The sequence below is a fragment of the Thalassophryne amazonica genome, chromosome 14, assembly GCF_902500255.1.
Source record: "Thalassophryne amazonica chromosome 14, fThaAma1.1, whole genome shotgun sequence".
NCBI classification, from domain to species: Eukaryota; Metazoa; Chordata; class Actinopteri; order Batrachoidiformes; family Batrachoididae; genus Thalassophryne; species Thalassophryne amazonica.
The window spans coordinates 88,533,390-88,557,760 of NC_047116.1; the positions used below are offsets into that span (position 1 = coordinate 88,533,390).

At 46.7% G+C, this 24,371-nt stretch overlaps 1 protein-coding gene across 1 annotated transcript in view; it reads left to right on the forward strand.

Annotated features, from left to right (window-relative positions):
• LOC117524958 (melanophilin-like) overlaps positions 1–24,371 on the forward strand; it is a 96,331-nt gene that overhangs the window by 58,599 nt on the left and 13,361 nt on the right. Inside the window, exons 9-14 of the mRNA XM_034186771.1 lie at positions 5,967–6,047; positions 19,599–19,826; positions 22,177–22,326; positions 22,450–22,521; positions 23,576–23,624; positions 24,248–24,342. Of these exons, the coding sequence (XP_034042662.1) occupies positions 5,967–6,047; positions 19,599–19,826; positions 22,177–22,326; positions 22,450–22,521; positions 23,576–23,624; positions 24,248–24,342 (675 nt within the window). The remainder of the gene's footprint in view (positions 1–5,966; positions 6,048–19,598; positions 19,827–22,176; positions 22,327–22,449; positions 22,522–23,575; positions 23,625–24,247; positions 24,343–24,371) is intronic.

Consider the following 24,371-nt stretch of genomic DNA (forward strand, 5'->3'; position numbering starts at 1 on the left):
GCCACTATAATTTCATTCCTTAGCATTTTAAATTATTACAAAATTATTTTATGACTTAAATCTTAAAAACCCAGAGGCAGTACAGCTTTAATTATTCAGATTTGATTATTTGGTACAGACTAAATCATATGTTATTAAAGATAAGCAACAAGAGAACAAAGGATATGACTGATCAGAGGGCGGTTTTTGGTTCTGTCCGGCATTCTTCTGGTGATCACCTTCCATTTTTGGGATTGTAGCTGAGCAAGACAAAGGAATTGCAGACAGGAAATGAGGAGCCAGACATGTGTCTGCTAGACATCAAATTCAGCTGTGACATTTCTCATTGTCTGCTGCTCTTAGTCATCCTGCATGTTGCTGTTGCTTTTCTTTTTTTTCTTCTTTTTTTTTCTTCTTTTTTTTTTTTTTTTTTTTTGATGATACACTGGAAAAGTTTCCATGCAGCAAGTCCACTTCAAAGACATCTGACACACAGAATGCATTTGGACCATGTCTGAGAAGAACACATCAAAAACAACAAGAAAACATGCAATGGCCCAGAGTGAATTTAAACTTTTGGCAGATGTCGTCAACAGCGACGTACAGCAGATTTGAACAGAGTTTGGAGTTTGGCTTAAAGGACATTTTAATATATTGTCAGCAGTTGGGACTCCAACCGCTGTCACTAACTGAGTCATATGAAATTATACTTAATATCCTGTATACATGAGTTTGCCTTTGCTCAGGATTGTTGTTTTTTGGGGGTTTTTTTTTGTACAGTTTGCAGAAAAATGAACCATATTAAATAATCCACAGTCCTATGGACAGTATTCACTAACTCTGATCAAAACCAAGATTTCAGCTCGATGTCCATCCAGTTTATTCACAAATACAGTGAGAAAAATAAGTATTTGATACACTGTTGATTTTGCAAGTTTTCCCACCTACAAAGAATGGAGAGGTCTGTCATTTTTATCGTAGGTACACTTAAACTGAGACACAATTAAAAAGTAAAAAAAAAAAAATCAGAAAATCACATTGTATTTAAATAATTCATTTGCATTTTATTGCATGAAATAAGTATTTGATCACCTACCAACCAGCAAGAATTCTGGCTCTCACAGACCTGTTTTTCTTTAAGAAGCCCTCCTTTTCTGCACTCTTTACCTGTATTAACTCCACCTGTTTGAACTTATCTGTATAAAAGACACCTGTTCATACACGCCAACCTATCCACCATGGCCAAGACCAAAGAGCTGTCTAAGGAAATCAATCAATAACCTGATTGCAACACTTGAGAAGCTGAGTGAGATGTTGGAGTGCCTGATACTGTGATTGTTTTGGATCCAGAAAAAGATCCAGGCACCAAGTGTAACTGTGTGCAGTAAAAGTGTTAACGGTGTGGGGACATTCACTTATCTTGGCAGTGACATTCATGTCTCTGGGACCTCGGCCTTTTATACTCAACAAAAATATAACATAAATATAAACGCAACACTTTTGGTTTTGCTCCCATTTTGTATGAGATGAACTCAAAGATCTAAAACTTTTTATGATAGTGAGCACTTCTCCTTTGCTGAGATAATCCATCCCACCTCACAGGTGTGCCATATCAAGATGCTGATTAGACACCATGATTAGTGCACAGGTGTGCCTTAGACTGCCCACAATAAAAGGCCACTCTGAAAGGTGCAGTTTTGTTTTATTGGGGGGGGGGGGGGGATACCAGTCAGTATCTGGTGACCACCATTTGCCTCATGCAGTGCAACACATCTCCTTACACTGGTTTGTGAACAATATTTGAGGGAAATGGTGATATTGTGTATGTGGAAAAAGTTTTAGATCTTTGAGTTCATCTCATACAAAATGGGAGCAAAACCAAAAGTGTTGCGTTTATATTTTTGTTGAGTGTAGAACAAGAGACAACTGGGAAGAGTTTCTGTCTGCATAAGGTCCCTGGATAGAGGTCTGGTAATGCTGATACTTTTCCAGAAGAATGAAGGTCCAAGTCTCAAGGGTCATGGTACTTCATGTCTTACTGTATGGTTGCAGGAAATGGACACCAACCAGGGACATAAGGCAGTGACTGGATGTCTTTAGTACTTGGTCTTTTCTGTGATTCCTTAGGTTCCACTACAATTGTGATTTTTTTTTTTTTTTTGTCAAATGAGCAATTACTTACAGAGACACAGACAAAGAGTATAAAGTGAATATTGGGGGAATGTCAGCTATGATATTTTCATCTTGTGGTGAGCTTCTCTAGGCAAGATCCAGCATGCATGTGCCTCAATTTTGAGGACCCCAGCAGCTCAAAAAACACCATGGGGATGCCCACGTTTCAGAATCAGAATCGAATTTATTGCCAAGTAAGTTCTCAAATACACGGAATTTGATCTGGTGTCATTGGTGCATAAACAACAATAAAAGAAAAGGAAAACTACTTCTGTAAGAAATAAAGGAGTCAAATAGACAAATAAGGAAATAAGCAAAACTATGTTCACTGTCAAATAAACATAACATAGTGGAATGGGGCTCTGCAAAAGCATGCAGATGTACAATACCTTTCAGTGCAGGGATGATCAATCTGTACTTCATGGGAGTGGGGGGGAGGCAGGGTAAATCGTGGTCTCTGGCATTATTTATAAGTCTAGCTGTGGATAGAAAGAATTTGTTTTTGCGTCTTGTGGTTTTAGTCCTGATGGCCCTCAGCCGTCTGCCAGAGGGAATGGTAATAAAAAGTTTGTGTCCTGGGTGAGAGGGATCAGCCACTATCTTCCTTGCTCGCCTCAGGGCCCTGGAGGTGTACAGGTCCTGTAGGGATGGCAGTTGATCACCTTCTCTGCTGCGTGGATGATACGCTGCAGTCTCCTCCTGTCCTTAGCAGTGGCAGCAGCGTACCAGACAATGTTGGAGGAGGAGATGTTGGACTCAATGATGGCAGTGTAGAAGTTCACCATCATTGTTTTTGGCAGTTTGAACTTCCTTAGCTGTTGCAGAAAGTACATCCTCTGTTGTGCTTTCTTGATGAGAGCGCAACAGCCACCTGCTGTCCCACCTGGCTGTTGTAGATAAACACCAACATTCAAGGAGTGGGTATGGGCCGTTCCCATCCAGAACCCTGTGTGGTTTTGCGATGTAGTGGATGCAGCGATCTATGGCATTGGTGCATCCATTACATCTGACGTAATATGTCAGTTCTCATCTGCCAAACAGATACTAATCCTCCAGCAAGTGCCACTCAGAAGATATGTTTAATACGTTTTGAGGACAGACGAGAAGGAATGTTTGAAATATCCTGCTGGGTAAGGTATCTCAGTGGCATGTTGCTTTTTAAACCTGCTGGCTTTGAGTCCACAGTGTAAGTTCTTTAGCAGATGCCCTTTGTTTAGTTTTGTTAAAAATACGTGCATGATCTGTGGAAACAGTAAAGAAGCAATTTGCATGGGACACAGACTCTGTAAACTGCAGCAAACATCAGGATCAGTTATGATCAAGAAGTCGTGAATCAAAGTCACTACACAGAGAAATCTGTGTGTTTTCATTTGACATACGCAACAAACTACAAGTAAATTGTGCACTGCTTCCAATTAAGGTTTTCATTCACCTACATTTTACACTCATACAAAAAACTTGTTTCTGTCCCTTCCAAACACACCTGACCACCCTTTCCACACAATATTCTAGAGTGCTGCGCGTTCATAATAACAAATGCATGCATGCACCAACACATGCATTGGTGCATGCACAGAATGCACACATTCCATGCAGCTGGTTCGCACATTACTGTACACCTGCAAGATGTTGCACACTATTTCTAATAAAGTTTCCCCTTGATGGTCATATGATTTAATAGTTAAACAAAGAGCCGATGAGCCTTGCCTTTATACGAGGTCTGTTAGAAAAGTATATGACCTTTTTATTTTTTGCAAAAACGATATGGATTTGAATCACGTGTGATTGCATCAGCCAAGCTTGAACCTTCGTGCGCATGCGTGAGTTTTTTCACGCCTGTCGGTTGCGTCATTTGCCTGTGAGCAGGCTTTGTGTGAGCAGTGGTCCACCCCTCTTGTCGGATTTTTATTGTGAATAAATGTCTGAACAATTTGGAGCTTTGCTGCATCAAATTTTTCCAGAAACTGTGAGAGACCTCCAGGTGGAGACCATTCGGAAAATTCATATGGCTTTCAGCGACGATTTTATGGGGATTACACAGATTAAGGAGTGCTCCAGCCGGTTTAAAGACCACCCACAGCGTCTGAGAGCGCGGCGTACTCCGAGCGCCGATCGACAGGCTGAAACCCCGCTGAAACAACCAGCTCATTTCCAACGTGAAGGCTTTGTTGATCCGGGACGTCGTCTGACTTCCACTTCTGTGGCTTTTCAGTCGTGTGACTATCCGAGAAATTGTGCATGAGCTGGACATGCCCCAACATGTCCTGTGAGGCTTCATCACGGCGTTGCTTTGCGCTATGCGGCTCTGCCGCAACACGCGGAATTCCTCCGCTCCTCTTTCCATGACAAAAACTCCTGTAACAGTGGAATGTGCCTTTTATTTCTAAACTGGACGCTGTGTTGATCCAGGACATCGTCTGACTAGCACAGAAATTGCGGAAGACGTGGACATCAGCACTTTTTCAGCACATTGAGACAGACGTGCGGAGGAATTCCGCGCGTCGGGACGTTTCCGCATGGCACAAAGCAAAGCCGTGATGAAGCCTCACAGGACATGTTTCTGTGTAGGCTCTCAGTTGTCCAGGTGGTTTCCATAGTAGAGAAGCTTGAGTCTTGAGTCTTGAGTCTTCGACTGGACTGGGTTGCTTGACGCGAGGACGTTTCGCTTCAAATCGCAGAAGCTTCCTCAGCTAAAATTCTTGCTCTGGTGGTCTGACTTCTGTCTTGACTCTTGTAGAGAAGAATAATCAAGAAGTGATTGTGTGAGCTATTGTTTAGTCACCAGCCTATAGCAGTATGCCTCTCGGTAGGAGGGGTCTGGTTAGGTTTAAAACTCCAGCTTTTGTGACTTCTTGATTATTCTTCTCTAAAAGAGTCAAGACAGAAGTCAGACCACCAGAGCAAGAATTTTAGCTGAGGAAGCTTCTGCGATTTGAAGCGAAACATCCTTGCATCAAGCAACCCAGTCCAGTCGAAGATTCAAGCTTCTCTACCTCACAGGACGTTGGGGCATGTCCAGCTCATGCTCAATTTCTCGGATAGTCACACGACTGAAAAGCCACCGAAAACCGTCTGAGCCATCTGAAAACCGTCCTGTGAGACCAACACGGAGGTGGTTTTGTGCCGCGCCATGAGCGGCACGGTGGTGCATCCCCCCGCTAATCTTTCCATGAAAAAAACTCCTGTAACAGTGGAATGTGCCAAAAAAGTGCTGATGTCCACGCCTTCTGCCTTTTTTTGTGGAAGTCAGACGACATCCCGGATCAACAAAGCCTTCACGTTGGAAATGATCTGGTTGTTTCAGCGGGGTTTCAGCCTGTCGATCGGCGCTCGGAGTGCGCCGTGCTCTCAGACGCTGCGGGCGGTCTTTAAACTGGCTGGAGCACTCCTTAATCTGTGTAATCCCCATAAAATCGTCGCTGAAAGCCATATGAATTTTCCAAATGGTGTCCACCTGGAGGTCTCTCACAGTTTCTGGAAAAATTTGATGCAGCAAAGCTCCAAATCGTTCAGACATTTATTCGCAATAAAAATCCGATGAGAGGGGTGGACCACTGCTCACACAAAGCCTGCTCACAGGCGAATGACGCAACCGACAGGCGTGAAAAAACTCACGCATGCGCAACTCACACATGACAAGCTTGGCTGAAGCAATCACACGTGATTCAAATCCATATGGTTTTTGCAAAAAATAAAAAGGTCGGATACTTTTCTAACAGACCTCGTATGTGCCCTCTGGCTTTGTATTATAGGTTCTGTTCATCATTTACAGTCCAATAAATAAATAAGTCTTTTCTTTTTATGACTTTCTCCAGATCACTGACCTGAGCAGACGCATGTCAGCCATGGAGACTATGTTGACCCGCTTAGAGCAGGTCACCTCGACAGATGACCAGGTAAATCCTGATAATCTCATACTACTGCTAACTAAATGAACACTAAAAATAAAATTCAGCAACACGTTTGGCTAATAACAGCCGAACATCCCTTGATGGTGTGAAAGATTGTCTCTTGATCTTCTCCCAAATGGGATGGAAAGAGTAGAAAATATCTACATCCAGGGTTGATCTAGAGACATTTGTGTGTGAGTTTATTTATTAAGGTGAGAATGTTGTTGCATGATAGCAAACGCATAGACCTTGACAGATCCTCAGCCTGGTCTGACAGCTGGGAAATCCTGGACAATCGGGGTCTGAGGACCTGCTCCAGCCTTCATCCACATAGCTGTTGTGTTACAAGCCATCACCTACTCCTCCTCATCCACTGTTGAGGGCTTCTTGTTTTACCAGAGGCCCCTTGATCTGTCTCATGTCCACGGTTCCGTTGGACCTGTTATGTGGGCCGCTGAAGAGGAGGTACTGCTGGCCCACCACCACCAGAGGGCGCCCTGCTTGGAGTGCGGGCTCCAAGCACGAGAGGGCGCCAGACCCAGAAGAAGTGACAGCTGTCACTCATCACACCAGCTGTCACTCATTCACACCACCTACATAAGCCGGACTGCAACTCCACCTCCCCGCCGAGAAATCAACTACCGAAGAGATAACTTTCTCTGCTGACTCAAATCGTTGAGTAATAATCTGAACTTCTTTTGCAGCCATTATCCTGTGGTGTCTACCTTATCTGTGGGATTGGCGTTTGGTGTGATCAGCGACGGCTTCGCTTCACACTCCAATCAGATAAGTGGTAACAGGAGCTGCTAGTGTGTTCCTACTTGGAGGTGGAGGTTCTCCCTCCTAACTGTGTACAGACTGTGGGATTACTGAGTGTGCGAATTCACACTCATCCATCCTGTCTTTGTTTCTGCCAGCAGTACCAGGGTCAACAGCCGAAGACAGAGGCCACCTGGGGACTCGGGACTTGGCGGCTCCGGTGTTCTTCAGGCCGTTGGTGGTGGAAGCCGTGTGGGACGCGGCTCATCTCTCGTCAGGGGTCTTCTATCTTCGTGCCTGCCCACACGTCACCTGATGTTAATTGTCTATTTATATTTTGTGTGAATTTAGTTGTGTGTTGTCACAACATTAAATTGTTACTCATTGGCTTATTCATTGTCCGTTCCTTTGCGCCCCCTGTTGTGGGTCCGTGCTATGACACCTTCCCAACAGGATTTCTCGGCCATTTGTCATGGATTCCGAGGGGCGTCAACCTGAGCTTGAACGGCCAATGGAAGAGCCAGGAGCGCAGGCGTCAGCGGGAGGCGTGTTGAGTGAGCTGCAGCAGATCTTAACCGCCTTCACGGCTCGGCTGGATTTGGTGACCGAGCAGAATGTTCTCCTTAACCGGAGGGTGGAGGCTCTCACCGCCAGGGTGGAAGCGCGCGATCTTGCTGGTCCTGGGCCCATAACAGACGTTCCACTGGTCGTTCAACGACCCCCCCCACCGTCCCCTGAAGCATACATAAGCCCTCCGGAGCCGTACGGAGGCTGTGTCGAGACGTGCGCAGACTTCCTCATGCAGTGTTCGCTCGTCATTTCACAGCGTCCTGTCATGTACGAGTCAGACGCCAGCCGGGTGGCTTATGTTATTAATCTGCTTCGAGGAGAGGCACGCGCCTGGGCTACGGCGCTTTGGGAGCAGAATTCACGGCTCTTAACGTCTTATGCTGGGTTTGTACGGGAGTTCAAACAAGTTTTTGACCATCCCAACAGAGGCGAGACCGCTTCGAGTGTGCTGCTGTCAATGAGACAGGGGCATCGCAGCGCAGCCGAGTATGCAGTCGACTTCCGCATCGCGGCAGCGAGGTCCAGCTGGAATAACGTTGCGCTCCGCACCGCCTTCGTAAATGGACTGTCTCCGGTCCTGAAGGAGCACCTGCTGGCTAAGGAGGAACCGCGGGATTTTGACGGGCTTGTCGATTTTGTTATACGCTTAGACAACCGTTTGAATGAGCATCGTCGGGAGCAGGCCGGGGGGCATGACCGGGCACGAGCCGTCCCTCCCCCTTCTGGTTCCGAAAAGGTGACGTCGTCCCCACGCTTCACTGCCAGAGGGCTCCGTGTGGCTACAGCTCCCCCTGCTGAGGAGGCTATGGACACGAGCAGGGCCAAAGTAAAGACAAACGTCAGACAAAGCAGGCTGGCCCGCGGGGAGTGTTTTGTCTGCGGCTCTTGTGAGCATATGCAGAAGGACTGCCCCAAACGGTCAAACTACAATGCCCGTCCTTAGAAACTGGGCTAAGGGTGGGCCATAACACGCACGCGGGGAAACCCCGCAAATCTGCACGAATCCCAGTAACGATCCTTTGTGGGGATCTAACCCTTCACACCCCAGCACTGGTAGACACGGGGTCGGAAGGGAATCTGCTGGATAGCAGATGGGCAAAGGAAGTAGGGCTCCCCCTGGTGGCTCTGCCGTCACCATTGCAGGTGCGAGCACTAGATGGCACCCTGCTTCCGTTAATCACACATCAGACACAGCCTGTGACCTTGGTTGTGTCTGGAAATCACAGGGAGGAGATCGTGTTCCATGTAACACCCTCTACCTCCCGAGTGATTTTGGGATTTCCGTGGATGGTGAAGCACAATCCCCGGATAGATTGGCCGTCCGGGGTTGTGACGCAGTGGAGCGAAACCTGCCACCGGGAGTGTTTAGGATCCTCGGTTCCTCCCGGCATGACGGCTAATGAGGAGGTTAAAGTCCCCCCCAATCTATCGGCGGTGCCAAAGGAGTACCACGATCTCGCTGACGTCTTCAGCAAAGATCTGGCGCTCACTCTTCCCCCACACCGACCGTACGATTGTGCCATCGATTTGGTCCCGGGCGCTGAGTGCCCGTCCAGTAGGTTGTACAACCTCTCACGTCCGGAACGCGAATCAGTGGAGACCTACATCCGGGACTCTTTAGCTGCCGGGCTGATCCGGAACTCCACCTCCCCGATGGGTGCTGGTTTCTTTTTTGTGGGCAAAAAGGACGGCGGACTCCGTCCATGCATTGATTACAGAGGGCTGAACGAGATCACGGTTCGCAATTGATACCCTTTACCTCTGTTGGATTCAGTGTTCACGCCCCTGCATGGAGCCCAAATTTTCACGAAGTTAGATCTTAGAAACGCGTACCACCTGGTTCGGATATGGAAGGGAGACGAATGGAAGACGGCATTTAACACCCCGTTAGGTCACTTTAAGTACCTGGTCATGCCGTTCGGCCTCACTAACGCCCCCGCGACGTTCCAAGCTTTGGTAAATGACGTCTTGCGGGACTTCCTGCATCGGTTCGTCTTCGTATATATGGACGATATACTCATCTTTTCCCCGGACCCTGAGACCCATGTCCAGCATGTACGTCAGGTCCTACAGCGGTTGTTGGAGAACCGGCTGTTTGTGAAGGGCGAGAAGTGCGAGTTCCACCACACTTCTTTGTCCTTCTTGGGGTTCATCATCTCCTCCAACTCCGTCGCCCCTGATCCGGCCAAGGTTGCGGCGGTGAGAGATTGGACGCAACCAACAAGCCGCAGGAAACTGCAGCAGTTCCTCGGCTTTGCAAATTTCTACAGGAGGTTCATTAAAGGCTACAGTCAGGTAGTTAGCCCCCTGACTGCCCTGACCTCCACCAAGGTCCCCTTCACCTGGTCGGATAGGTGCGAAGCCGCGTTCAAGGAGTTGAAACGCCGGTTCTCGACTGCACCAGTTCTGGTGCAGCCTGATCCTGATCGCCAGTACATAGTGGAAGTGGACGCCTCTGACTCAGGGATAGGAGCCGTGCTGTCCCAGAGCGTGGAGGCTGATAAGGTTCTCCATCCTTGTGCCTATTTTTCCCGCAGGTTGACCCCAGCTGAACGGAACTATGACGTCGGCAATCGGGAGCTCCTCGCGGTGAAGGAGGCTCTTGAAGAGTGGAGACACCTGCTGGAGGGGGCGTCGTTGCCTTTCACGGTTTTCACGGACCATCGGAACCTGGAGTACATCCGGACCGCCAAGCGGCGGAACCCCAGGCAAGCCCGCTGGTCTCTGTTCTTCAGGCGCTTTGACTTCCGGATCACATACCACCCCGGGACCAAAAACCAAAAATCGGATGCGTTGTCCCGGGTGCACGAAGAAGAAGCCAAGGCGGGGCTGTCGAACCCCACCGAGACCATCATCCCCAAGTCCACTTTCGTGGCCTCCCTCACCTGGGACGTGGAGAAGACCGTCCGGGAGGCCCTGACAAGGAGCCCGGGGACCGGCCCCAAGAACAGAATGTACGTCCCACCAGAGGCCAGAGCTGCCGTATTGGACTTCTGTCACGGATCCAAGCTCTCCTGTCATCCCGGAGTGCATAGGACCGTGGCAGTGGTCCAGCAGCGCTTCTGGTGGGCGTCCCTGGAAACCGACATTCGGGACTACGTCCAGGCCTGTACCATCTGCGCCAGGGGCAAGGCAGACCATCGAAGGACCTCAGGACTACTCCAACCCCTGCCGGTGCCTCACCGCCCCTGGTCTCACATCGGCCTGGACTTCATCATGGGCCTCCCGCCGTCCCAGGGCAACACCATCATTCTCACGATAGTGGAGCGGTTCTCCAAGGCGGCCCACTTCGTGGCCCTCCCGAAGCTCCCGACGGCCCAGGGGACGGCAGACCTCCTGGTCCACCACGTCATGCGGCTGCATGGGATACCATCGGACATCGTATCAGATCATGGTCCCCAGTTCTCTTCGCAAGTTTGGAGGAGTTTCTGTAAGGAGCTGGGGGCCACCGTGAGCCTCTCGTCCGGGTACCACCCCCAGACAAACGGCCAGGCAGAGCGGGCTAACCAGGAGTTGGAGCAGGCCCTTCGCTGCGTCACCTCCGCGCACCCGGCGGACTGGAGTCACCATCTGGCCTGGATCGAGTATGCCCATAACAGCCAAGTCTCGTCTGCTACCGGCCTCTCCCCTTTTGAGGCATGTTTGGGGTACCAGCCCCCATTGTTCCCGCTGGTGGAGGGAGAGGTCGGTGTGCCCTCGGTCCAGGCCCACCTCAGGAGGTGCCGCCGGGTGTGGCGGACCGCCCGCTCTGCCCTGTTAAAGGCCCGGACGAGGGCCAAGACCCATGCGGACCGCCGGCGTTCCCCGGCCCCCACATACCAGCCCGGGCAGGAGGTGTGGCTTTCGACAAAGGACATCCCTCTCTGTGTGGACTCCCCGAAGTTGAAAGACAGGTACATAGGAACATTCAAAATCCTCAAAATCATCAACCCGGCCGCAGTGAAGCTCCAACTCCCAGCTTCACTGCGGATCCACCCTGTGTTCCATGTGTCCCGCCTCAAGCCACACCACACCTCGCCCCTCTGTGCACCTGGACCTACGCCGCCTCCTGCCCAGCTCATTGACGGGGAGCCTGCTTGGACAGTCCGCAGGCTCCTGGACGTCCGTCGTAAGGGCCGGGGGTTCCAATATCTGGTGGACTGGGAGGGGTATGGACCTGAAGAACGCTCCTGGGTGAAGAGGAGCTTCATCCTGGACCTGGCCCTCCTGGCCAATTTCTACAAGAGACACCCGGACAAGCCAGGTCGGGCGCCAGGAGGCACCCGTTGAGGGGGGGTCCTGTTATGTGGGCCGCTGAAGAGGAGGTACTGCTGGCCCACCACCACCAGAGGGCGCCCTGCTTGGAGTGCGGGCTCCAAGCACGAGAGGGCGCCAGACCCAGAAGAAGTGACAGCTGTCACTCATCACACCAGCTGTCACTCATTCACACCACCTACATAAGCCGGACTGCAACTCCACCTCCCCGCCGAGAAATCAACTACCGAAGAGGTAACTTTCTCTGCTGACTCAAATCGTTGAGTAATAATCTGAACTTCTTTTGCAGCCGTTATCCTGTGGTGTCTACCTTATCTGTGGGATTGGCGTTTGGTGTGATCAGCGACGGCTTCGCTTCACACTCCAATCAGATAAGTGGTAACAGGAGCTGCTAGTGTGTTCCTACTTGGAGGTGGAGGTTCTCCCTCCTAACTGTGTACAGACTGTGGGATTACTGAGTGTGCGAATTCACACTCATCCATCCTGTCTTTGTTTCTGCCAGCAGTACCAGGGTCGACAGCCGAAGACAGAGGCCACCTGGGGACTTGGGACTTGGCGGCTCCGCTGTTCTTCAGGCCGTTGGTGGTGGAAGCCGTGTGGGACGCGGCTCATCTCTCGTCGGGGGTCTTCTATCTTCGTGCCTGCCCACACGTCACCTGGTGTTAATTGTCTATTTATATTTTGTGTGAATTTAGTTGTGTGTTGTCACAACATTAAATTGTTACTCATTGGCTTATTCATTGTCCGTTCCTTTGCGCCCCCTGTTGTGGGTCCGTGCTATGACACCTTCCCAACAGGACTTTCATGATTACCGTAGCAGTCACAGTACACAAAAGGTCACCACTGTACTTCACCCCAACAGGCCATCACCAACTTGATCCATTACCCAGGTTTCATGATGTGGGCAAGGGGTTGGATTTTGACATGCAGTCGATCATCACACACCCAAGAAAGGATCTGATGGAGTTGGAGGCATCAAGTAGAAATGGGCTATCTTTCACTTCAGAGTCAATCACCAGGAAAAAAAACAAACCTGTCAGTTTTTAGTCCCTTAGTTTATGTTCCCAGGGTTCTGTTGGATTTTTTAGATGAACATTTCTTCATTTCTGGGTGTTAATTTGTGCGTTCTTCCTGAACAATGTAAAGCTTCTATGTTTCCAAGATTTTTGTACAAAAAATTGTGTGGTTGCTTGAGGGATGGAGTTGGATTTGGAAACACATTTATCAGGCTTCTCAGAATTACTGATCAGAACACTGCAAGAGTACAAAAAAATTGTTGGCTTAAAGTCGCACTTAACTGTTGGTTAACAAGCATGACAGTCAGACTTTAAGCAAAGAGCAGAACTATGTCTTAAATGATTGATGACACTTTGATGTGCCGCAAACAGGATTTTGGATGACGACACAGACGAGGACCAAACTCTGAAAGGATTTAACAATATTCTCTAATTAATGTCCCATTGAGTGGTGAAATTCCTAACGTAACACACATAAGACAATGAAGAATTTCAAAGAAAATAAATTATGAAACCTGTGGTAACTTATGTGAAACAGAACGTCACTTTATCTCTGTGTCTATGAGCCAACACACATTGCGAGGGCAAAACTATCACAGATGGCCGCCAAAATAGTTTTTTTTTTCACTTAAACACCAATGATTTCTGTCATTATTAAGTCTATCGTTTGTTCCTACTATGTATTTTAATGATAAGGGTCTATTGGCGGCCATTTTGGACACCATCTTGAATCTTAAACCCATGAATGACTTTAGTTTAGGCCCAAATGAGTTTGCTGTGACCTGCAATGGTCTTCCTATTGAATCTCTGTGATGTTTAAGTTGTTTATATGTTGTGTAAAGGTGTTTTAGTGAAAAACCCTATTTTGGCGGCCATCTTGGATAACTGGCTTGAGGCCAGTTTTTATTTTTGGGAACATCCTGATTGTGTTTTGGGGTCATCTAAGGAACCTAAAACAGTTGGTTTGGTTTAGTCCTGGGAGGGGTGCAAAGGTAGTGGTCGTAGCTCCGCTAGTATGTGAGGGAGCGGCATGTAGTCTGGGCCTCAGTGTTAGAGTCCTCTGTTAGAGCCACAGCCACATCTTCCTGAGTGTCCCTGTCTGCAAGATCCACTTCTTTGGTTGGTGGTCCCACTGAACGCTCGGTGGACCTGTCTGTCTTGGCACCTATGTCATGCCACAGGCGCACATGGTCTTGGTGTCTTCGGAACGTACGCCATCAGACAGTCTGACAACGTAAGACAATGACCCGCTGTGCTTGAGAATCACCCCAGGTAGCCACTGCTGAGGCCTGCTACTGCTGAAGTGTCTCACATAAACACAGTCATTTGGGTTTAGGTGCCTTTCATGGGCATGTTGATCATGTCGTTCTTTCTGTTTTTCCTGCTTTCCCACCACTTTCCCTTCCATGTCCAGATGCAGCAGGTCCAGTCTTGCCTTGGGCCTCCTCCCCATCAGCAGCTCTGCTGGTGTGCGTCCAGTTGTGGTCTGTGCCGTGAGGCGATATTTGAACAGGAACCATGAAAGCTGTGTGCTTAGCTAGTCTCCTGTCATCCTCTTCAGGCCCTCCTTTACGGTCTGCACAGCCCTCTCTGCCAAGCCATTCGAGGCTGGGTGAAAAGGAGCTGTCTGAATGTGCTGAATGCCATCCTGTTGTATAAATTCACTAAACAGCTCGCTAGTGAAAGTTGGGCCATTATCAGTGACCAGTGTGTCGGGCAACCTGTGGACAGCAAACACTTGCTTGAGCTTGTTAAATGTTGTTGGCGCTGTGATGCTGCTCATGATGTGGGCCTCAATCCATTTCAAGTGTGCGTCCACCATTATGAGAAACATCTATCCTTGAAAACGGCCAGCAAAGTCCAAATGTAACCGACACCAAGGGCGGTCTGTCCACTCCCATGGGTGCAAAGGAGCAGATTGAGGCATATTCTGATTGGTCTGACACTGTGTGCATATCTTCACCTTGTTTTCTTGCTCCTGATCCAATCCCGGCCACCAGACATAGGATCTCACCAGGCTTTTCATTCGAGATGCACCTGGATGAGTCTCATGTAATTCCTCCACAATCTGTGAATGGCCTGGTGGAGGCACAACAACCCTTGCCCCCAGAAGATGCAGCCATCTTGCAGACTCAGTTCAGTTTGTCAGTTTGTTCAGTTCTTCCTTGAACACTTCCTTGTAGCGCTGCAGAATGTCCTCTATAGTACCTGCATATTTTATCTCATGCCAGTTAAAGCAGAGTTTGTGCAGCCAATCACGGCCCAGCAGACTGGGGCCGCTGCCCTTGGCCACCACCAACCTGACGTTTACCTCCTGACCCTCTGCTGATACAACAACATACAGCACCCCCAGGTGCGGAATGGGCTGGCCTGTATAAGTTCTGAGTTTGAGGTTTGATGGTCTGAGGGGAGGCCGGTTAAACCCCCACATCCATCTGTAGGTCACTGATGACCGATGCAGTAGCCCCCGAATTTATTTCATATTTCCACACCGGAAACATTCAACATGCTGGGCCTGCTTGTCAGTGTCTTTCTTGACTTGGTGCACTGCTGCTATCTGTGCTCCTCCATTTCCTTTTTGGACATCTTTACCATTATTAGCAGCCATATCCATACCTTGGCAAATCTCCAGGGCTTTCTTGAATGGTGGCGCTGAATGGCATCATTATTGATACCGCATACCAGTCTGTCTCGGAGCATATCATCCAACACAGTCCCAAAGTCACAATGCTCTGACAGCTGCCGTAACTCAGAAACAAAGTTGGATACAGACTGGCCTTGCTTCCTGAAGTGGCTATGGAACTTGAACCTCTGGACTATCACAGAAGGTTTTTATTGTGGTGGTTCCCCACGAGTGCGACCAGTTCATCATACGGGATTTCACCTGGTTTCCACGGTGTCGACAAGGTCCTTATCAGCTTATAAGTCTTTGCTCCACACGCACTCAGGATAATAGAGTGCTTTTTAGCCTCATCTGTAATCCTGTTGGTAGAGAAAAGTGTCCCAACCTTTCCTCGTACTCAGTCCAGCCCTCGTTCCCCTCCACAAATTCACTGACAGTCCCGTACGTCACCATCCACCTGAAAACTCTGCTCCCAGGCAGCTTCTCTGCTGCCACCGGAGCTTGTTGTCGCTCCTCGCACCACTCACTATGACCTGCGTCCTCCGACCGGTGCTGTCCATCTGTGGCCTTACCACTCCTCGACAGCTGCCTAGCTCACTAGCTAGCACACAGCCTAGCCATGCTAACAACAAAAAAAACTGGAGACACTCACGCCAACATGCCCGCAAACCAGTTCACCTCATAGCCAACAATATGGTAACTTGCACGCATAAGGAACAGAGTCACTCAACCGTGTGAAACAGAACCTCACTTTATCTCTGTGTCTATGAGCCGACACACATTGTGAGGGCAAAACTATCAGAGGAAGGGCGGGTGAATAAAAACTGAACAATGAAAAAGAACTGTCCTCCCATAAAACCCGCATCCCTTCCTAAGGTGCCTCCTGGTAGCCCAATCTCTGCATTACAACATGTTCACAACAAAACCCACAAGGTTAGATTGAAAAATGTCTAAAGTCTCCTCTAAGCCGCTTATTAATGAAGCGGGGCACTCTGCTACTTCTATCCATCTGCCTCTCATCAACTGCTGCGTCTCATGTGGGTCTGGCGTCTGTTTTTAACCGAGGTGTGAGCTCTGAAATTTGCCATTGTATCAGCAACGAATGAGCCAAAAACAAAAACAGCAAACCGTAAGCGAATGCAGGAATTTAAACTGGACTGCTAATTGGCGGCTGTTGGGTTCCACATGAGGGCCGTTCTTGATGAACCCATGTCTTTGTTTCCTCTCATGGCAAATTGCATCTTAAATCAATGTGCACATTGTGCATTCTGTCAGCTTGTTAGTATGTGTTAATGTCCACATTGTGATATTTTCCTGCAGAGGTTTGCACTGGGCGAGAAGCACAGGAATAACTTGCACTCTCCTGTGTTTAATGACCTTACTGGATTTCAACTGTGGGAGAAACATGAAGAACTGTGGGACCTTTCTGGCTATGTTTTGGCCAAGTTAGTGTCAGATCCTCATGATCTGTGGGTCATCGGGTAAAAGATAAAGCTCATACGAACCACATACCTTACATACCGAAGTATGACCAAACATGGTGTTTATGATACATAACCCGAGTTCAGCAATCCTTTTGGTTTTGGGCCAGAAGTCAAATGTCAAAGTCACTGATAAAAAAAAATACCTAACATTTTTTTTGTTACCACAATAAATTCTGCTTTACGCGATTATTACCAAACTTTCAATGTATGTAAGAGAGCACAAGTCTAAAGCCCCGTTTACACATAGATGGTAAGAGCTCCTGGAAGCGTCCCGAAAGAGTTTTTGGCCGTCTTAAGGATCACACGCCGTTATTAACGCCGGCACTAGGGGGCGTGGCTTAGTTCCGGCTTTACCGGGAATCATCGAAAAAATTATTCAACATGTCGATTAATTCCGGGAGTGCTCCCGGAGAATTTGCGTGACGACGGAGACAACGCGAACAACGGCGTTTGATACTTTTTAATCGCCGTTTCATCCTGCCCCTTCCTGTAGTGCCGCAGTTTACACCGCCGTAATTTGCAGCCGGCGTTGTATCCCTAATCAACGGCATGTATAACGGCGATAGAGCCCACATCAGCGTCCTCAAGGGCGTTTTAACCGGCGACAGAGGCAGACAAAACGGCGGTGCTAGCAGACAGTACGCCGTTCTAAACACCACCTCCCGGTTAACGGCGTTCCAAACAGCAGATAGGCGGCGGTCAATATAAAAACGCTAGCGCGCTGCATGCAGGCCTCTCACTAGCGGCCAGCTCCAGATATTTTTGCAGAGAAGCTCCAGTATGCCTCCTAAAAGAAAATTGGCAGCGGCAAGGACTTACCAAGAGGTCTGGTTCAGAAGCAGAGGGTAGCCCTGTGGTGGAGACGGAGCAACACGTTGAGGAGGGTAAAAGGAAGGAGAAGAAAAGGCTGAGTATGATCTCCCTCCCCCTGCAGTGACAGAGGCTTCAGCCTATTATACTCTGGGGCCGGTGCCTGTAAGCAAAAGTTCCTGGAGTAATGCAGGATTTGCCTGGATAAATCCAGCGGTACACAGGGCATTATCGGCGGCAGCAGAACACCGCCATTCTCACGCGTGTCTTAACCTGCGATTGTAAAGGATAGAACTGGGTATTAACCCCCGTTGCCTGATGTGTGCCAGATGCTACGGCGTCAAAACGCCACTTTTTTCGGTGGATTTAGCGGCGTTTTATCCGCGTATTTGCGGATAGTACGGCTGCCAAAACGCCGGCGAAATGCTCCGCCCCTTTCCACCACGAAAACAGCTGGAACTACCGCGAACTTCGGTCTACGTATTGTCCGCCGACAAAACCGTCTGTGTGTAAACTAGGCTTAAGACTCCCAGTGGTCAAATGGCAGATTTATGAGAAGTATTTTAAACATAACTTCTTCCCTACTTGTCCAAGTATTAGCAGACGTCATATGCAGGGTTGTCACCAGCGCAGTTGAGCATAGAGAGCCGCTATGCTGTGGTTTGGATCCCCTATGCTGTGATTTGGGCCCCTATGCTGTGATTTGGGCCTCTATGCTGTGATTTGGATCCCCTATGCTGTGATTTGGATCCCCTATGCTGTGATTTGGGCCCCTGTGCTATGATTTGGATCCCCTTTGCAGTGATTTGGGCCCCTATGCTGTAATTTGGGCCACTATGCTGTGATTTACCCAGCATAGGAGGCTTTTCTGTGTTTTTTTTCTTTCTTTCTTTCTTTTTTAAAGGAACGTGTCGCATGTTATTTAACATCCCAGTTAGCAACACAGTGGCCCTCAAAATGCAGGTAATAGTGTTTCAAAAGGTTAAAAATTAAATAAAAAATTGGGGGGAGATACCCCTGGACCCTCGTTCAGTAATTGCGCCTTTAACGCTCGTCGTGTGGCTAGGACCCGCTAAGTTTCCCCCTATGCTGTGAAGAAATTCTGGTGACAACCCTGATATGTATGATTCATAGCCCGACATTTTTGGTTTGGAGTCAGAAGATCGAAAGTCAAAGTCACTGAAAGGGTTTTTTTTTTCACATAAAATTTGCTTGTTAGCACAATGAAGTCTGCTTTAGATATAACATTGTTACCAAAGTTTCAATTTCAGTCAGGCAACTCATGATTTCTAACCTTTGTTGCAACAGCAGCGTATTTAGAATTTGGCGTTGAGGTTCCATCCTCATTGCTCCCCACAGATTATTACTTGTGTTATTGGGGAGTGATGATTAGCTACAAATCATCCCCCCCGTCTGAGCCAACAGGTGGATGGTGGGATGGAGGTGGGGTTGACAGCATTCACCGATATTGATGTAGCAATGTTGTCATTCACAAGCAGAGGGGAGAGCTGGGAAACTGTGTGCTCACTCAATAACCCTCCCAATTTGCAGGAATGTTTTTGGGTAGATCAGTGTGTTCCAATCCTGGTCCCGGCAACCCATAGCACTGAGAAAGCAACATTTCTCAAGAATGAGTCACATGCTTGAGAAATGTTGGTTTCTCAGAATGCAAAAGATGGAGAACCAAGCCCTACTTTTTTTTTTCTGACTATATCGACCAATAAAGGTCAAATTTGCAAGATAATCTGGTGAGCAGCTGTTTCTAGAGCCTCCTTCTCATTTTGGGACTGAGATTTGACAAATAAATACAAATTTCTCAAGTTTTAAAGTCTAATGTCAAAGTTCACGTATGTTTTTTGTGCAAGAGGTCCCACACAAAGAGAGCCAACCTACCAAATTTGGTTCCGATGACATCTATAAGATTTTTAGGGGGAAAAATAGACCAAAAAAAGTTAGATAATGAGAAACCCAAATGGTAATAATGGCACACATCTCTCAGCCACACCCTGTATTTTCTACTTTGTTACTACAAACCCACCAGACTCCTCAGGCTTCTGAGACTCCAGGCAGCACCTCCCCTTTCCCACAGTGGGACAACGTGGACCAGGAAGAGCAGCAGCTGCAGCAGAAGCTGAACGAGATGACCAACAACATTAGTGACCGCAGCCTAACCTCTGAGGAGGATGAATCAGATCAGCCAGACTCCTTCCACCAGACACCAGAATTCATATCAGAGAAAAACAAGGATCCGCACACTGACTCGTGCAAGGTGAGCAAATATTAATGATCTTGCTGATTGAAGCAGTTGCACACACAAGTGCTGAAATGTGACTATTAACATACAAGCACATTAATCAGAAACACACATGCTGCACATCTGGCCTCCTGCACATTCTCTGCCGTAAAAGTACCCTGGCTCGTGAGATGTTTTCCATACTTCTGCTGGAATCCAGATCAAGCACACAGTCATAAATCAACCCACTGAGACTTATCGTTTATCTTTCCTCTGCTGCCCTCACTCCCAGATTCTTGAAAACAGAAAGGAAAAGAAAAATGACTGATTTTAAATTAATGCGCTCCATTGCCTGAGCTGTTTTCACTGGTAAGCCGAACGTATCAAATGTACAGTGCCCTGGTGACTAATTAGCGTGCACATTTTTCCCCAAAATGAAATTTGAAATGACTCTGACTTGCAGCTGTAGGAAAACTCACAGTGATGCAAGTCACATAACCATAATTTTAGAATTGATCCCTAAAAAACAACACCTCCCCTACGATCCCATATCAGGCAGTGTGCAGCCTTAAATCATCACGAGGGACCCTGCTGCTCATTCCTAAATCCAACGTATTATTAAACTTACATTTTGTGCCGTGTGCTACAACGAGCAAAGCAGTAGTCGGCTAAGAATTATTACTTGTTGCTACGTATACTCGAGATCTTCAAATATTAAATAATAGATTTAAAGTGCCTTACAATGACCTTACACAGTTATCTTTGACTTCATGGATACATCCACTTATGCTCTATGCTCTAGACCAGTGCTGTCTGATGGATTGGAGATTACAGATGTTCCACTTAGGCTTGTGCCATTGCCCATCACACACAGATATTACTTCCAGATTCCTCCAGAGAAGAAGAGGTTTATTATTTAATGGGGGTAGCCAATGAAAGCACTTTATCAGCATCTTATTTCCAGAAGGGCCGACGGCACGTGTCTCTCATTCCTCCACTGCACATCTGTTCAAAGTGCCAGTTGGGAGAATGGCTGCAATCGGGAAGCAAACCTGGTGTTGCCAACTGAACAGCCCCCTCTAGAAATCCATCCCCCCTACCTTCACTGTGCATGCATCGTTATGGAATATCAGTAGCAATTCACCGATTATCGCCTTGTTTCTGCTTCAAACTGCACTCCAGTCATCATCTGTCTCAGCGACAGATATCTGAAGCTTTTGTACAACAGTCATTTCCACATAAATTCAACATTATTTCATTATAAAAGACGGAAGAGTGATCAGAGCGCCACAGCAGCACGTCTGAGTCTGACTCTCTGAGTCTGACTCTCTACACTCATAGCGATCAAATGGATTAATGGGATTATCAACCATCAGATGACAAAGTAAAACCTCTTAAATCATTCTAAATTCAATTTTAATCAGAAACAAGGCAATAATCTATGAATCGCTGCTGATGCTCCAAAATGACGTAGGCACAGACATTATTCCCTTTGATCAATTTGTCAGTCTCAGATGTGCTGCTGTGGCGCTCTGATCGCTCCCCTGTCTTTAATTATGAAGTAATGCTGAATTCATGTGGAAATGATTTTTGTACAAAAGCTTCAGATATCTGTCGCTGAGATAGATGATGACTGAAGGCAGTTTTAAACAGAAACAAGGTGATAATCTGTAAATCACCGGTGACGCTCAGAAATCACGCATGCGCAGTGAAGGCAGGGCGGACCAATTTTTAGGGGGGACCGTTCAGTCTGCGACACTGGATCACTGGCATCACAGTCCAACATGCAAACTATTACTCCACCACCTCCCTTTCATGATATTATGTATTGTAGACAGAAAAATATGCAAATCCCTTCCAATCTTTCTTTGAAGACCATTGTTTTCAAACTTTTCAAGAATTTTCTCACAGATTTCTTGACAAACTGCAGATCCTCTCCCCATCTTTGCTCCTCAGAGACTCAGCTTTTGTGGACACTGCTTTTGTACAACATCATGATTCCAATCATCTGTGGACATGACTGTTTCGAAATAATATCATTACTTATGCTTTTTTTTCTTTTTTCATCATTGCCCTGCCTGTTCCAACTTGTTTCGGAATGCGTTGCAGGCCTGAAATGCAGAAATGCAAATAAAATTAAGTTGACCTCACAAAACACAAAATGTCAAAGCAAATTTAAAAATCACTACGGGTTTTGTTTTGTTTATTTGCATTTTCCACACTGTCCCAACACTTTTGGATTTCAACTCATTAAAAATGAGAGCGAAAACAGAAGCGTTGCATTTATATTTTTGTGGAGTGTAGCTCACAATGAGCTGATTGTTGCTGATTTCGAAGTGAAAAATCAAAATAACTGTCCGTTTAGAGCACATCATCTCTTCTGCAGATGGGCCATTCAACAGAAAGTCTGGACAGCAAGTGGCTCCCCACTGAGGAGGGATCAGCAGCAAACCTACGAGGACCAGCAGCCTTACTCTTCGAGCTGGAAGACAAGATAGCTCAAACGGCGGCCGACGTTCAGAACGCCCAGAGTGAGGTAAGGAACAAGTAGAGCTAAGATCAGCAGGGGTTTCAATGAAAACCGTGCACGTCCATCCTGTGTCAACTTTAAAAAGCTGGAAAACAATTTATTTAGCATATTCTTTCTTTTCATCCCAAGGTCTCGGACATAGAGAACAGGATTGCTGCTCTAAATGCTGCTGGCATGTCAGTGGATAAAAGCCGAAAAAGGGTAAATTCATTCAACTCAATTTTGTTTGTTTGTTAGAGTTTTATTTCATTCATTCAAAAAATGGCACATTGGATGAACTCAATTCATTTATGTGCAGGATTTCCATCTAATAAATATATGTATAGCCCCAACTCAAATAAAGCACATCCGTGCAAGACAATGTAATTTAATTTAGTTGGGGCTACATATATTTATTAGATGGAATACAATCCAGTGAGTCATTTTTTGAGTGATATCACACAATCAGATGACTCATTGGATGAACTCAAGTCAATTATGGGCAGGATTTCCCTCTAATAAATATATGTAGCCCCAACTCAAATAAAGCACATTCCTGCAAGACAATTTAATTTGATTTAGTTGGGGCTACATATATTTATTAGATGGAATCCAATCCAGTGAGTCAGTTTTTTTGAGTGTATCACACAAACAAATGACTCATTGGATGAACTCAAGTCAATTATGGGCAGGATTTCCATCTAATAAATATATGTAGCCCCAACTGAATTAAATTAAGTTATCTTGCATGAATGTGCTTTATTTGAGTTGGGGCTACATATATTTATTAGATGGAAATCCTGCTCATAATTGAATTGAGTTCATCCAATGCATCAGTTTTTTTAGTGTTCTTCACTGAAAGAATCCCAGAAATACACAATGGTATACATCTATGACACAAACAGATATCCCAGCTTTACAATTTGTCATAATTCATGATTTGAATGAACTGCCAAGCATCAAAGGCAGAGCAATTTGAAAATGTCAGAAATTTTGAATCAATATAATTATCCACAAATGCATAGAACCAAATCCACAGAACAAAAGTAAGAAATGATTTTGAGAAAACAAATTGCATTTTTGTCATATGAAAGTACTTGGAGAGCAGATTGATGTTATTTTGGTGAATGGCTCGATTTAATGGAAACTCTGAAAGTCATAAATAATGTCTACTGCCTTTTCTGAAATAAATGTTTCTAATTTCCATTGTGCTGAAAGGTCATACGAGTATATTTCACTTTTATCTTTATTTTTCTCCAACTTTGGTGTCCACCAGTCAGCAATCCCGATCCCATCGAGAAAGCTCACCCACAACTTTCCCACAAGTAAGTTCAGACAGCAGAACCCCTGAGCACAGGCCCGGGGGGGGAGCTTCCCCACTGACTCAGAACATCTTGTTCAACTCAAGAAACATGATTATCTAGTCTCGGAGCCTGGTTAAAGAAAAACTCTGTGCCCTGTTCTAGCATGGATTTAATTTCCCTTGCAGTACATCAGAATAATGAATAGCCCCATGTGCAGAATTTTCACTGGAGCTGGATGTCTATGAAGTGTCATTTTGTCACTGAGATTTTTCCACCACGCTGATTTTTCCACATCTGTAATTGAAGAGCTCAGATGCAAAACCCAGTAAGTACTTTTTTAAAATGGATAAAAATGAAGTTGAAAATGGAGATTTAAAGGAAACCATATTTGTAAATGCACAGACTTTCATCAATAAAATGAAAACAGTTTGTTCAAATTGTTTCATATTTGCACATTGATGGTCCCCTTGACAGCCAATACATGTTGGCCTCAACTAAAAATTTATGGTTTTGGAGATACTGGGTTTCGCATCTGAACTCTTCAATTTTATGTAAGTTCACAGTTGGATCCAAATAGACTTCCAAGAAATTAGGTTTACCATGAAAGTCTTGAAGTGGACAATTTTGCTGCTGTACATTTTCAGGCCAAGTGGAGATGTTTGCAAGAAACTCAATCTACAGGGGCTCCCTGACCCAGAGAAACCCAACAGCCAAGCCCAAGAAGAAGATCACCTGTGCGGTACAGCCCAACCATCCAAAAGATTATTT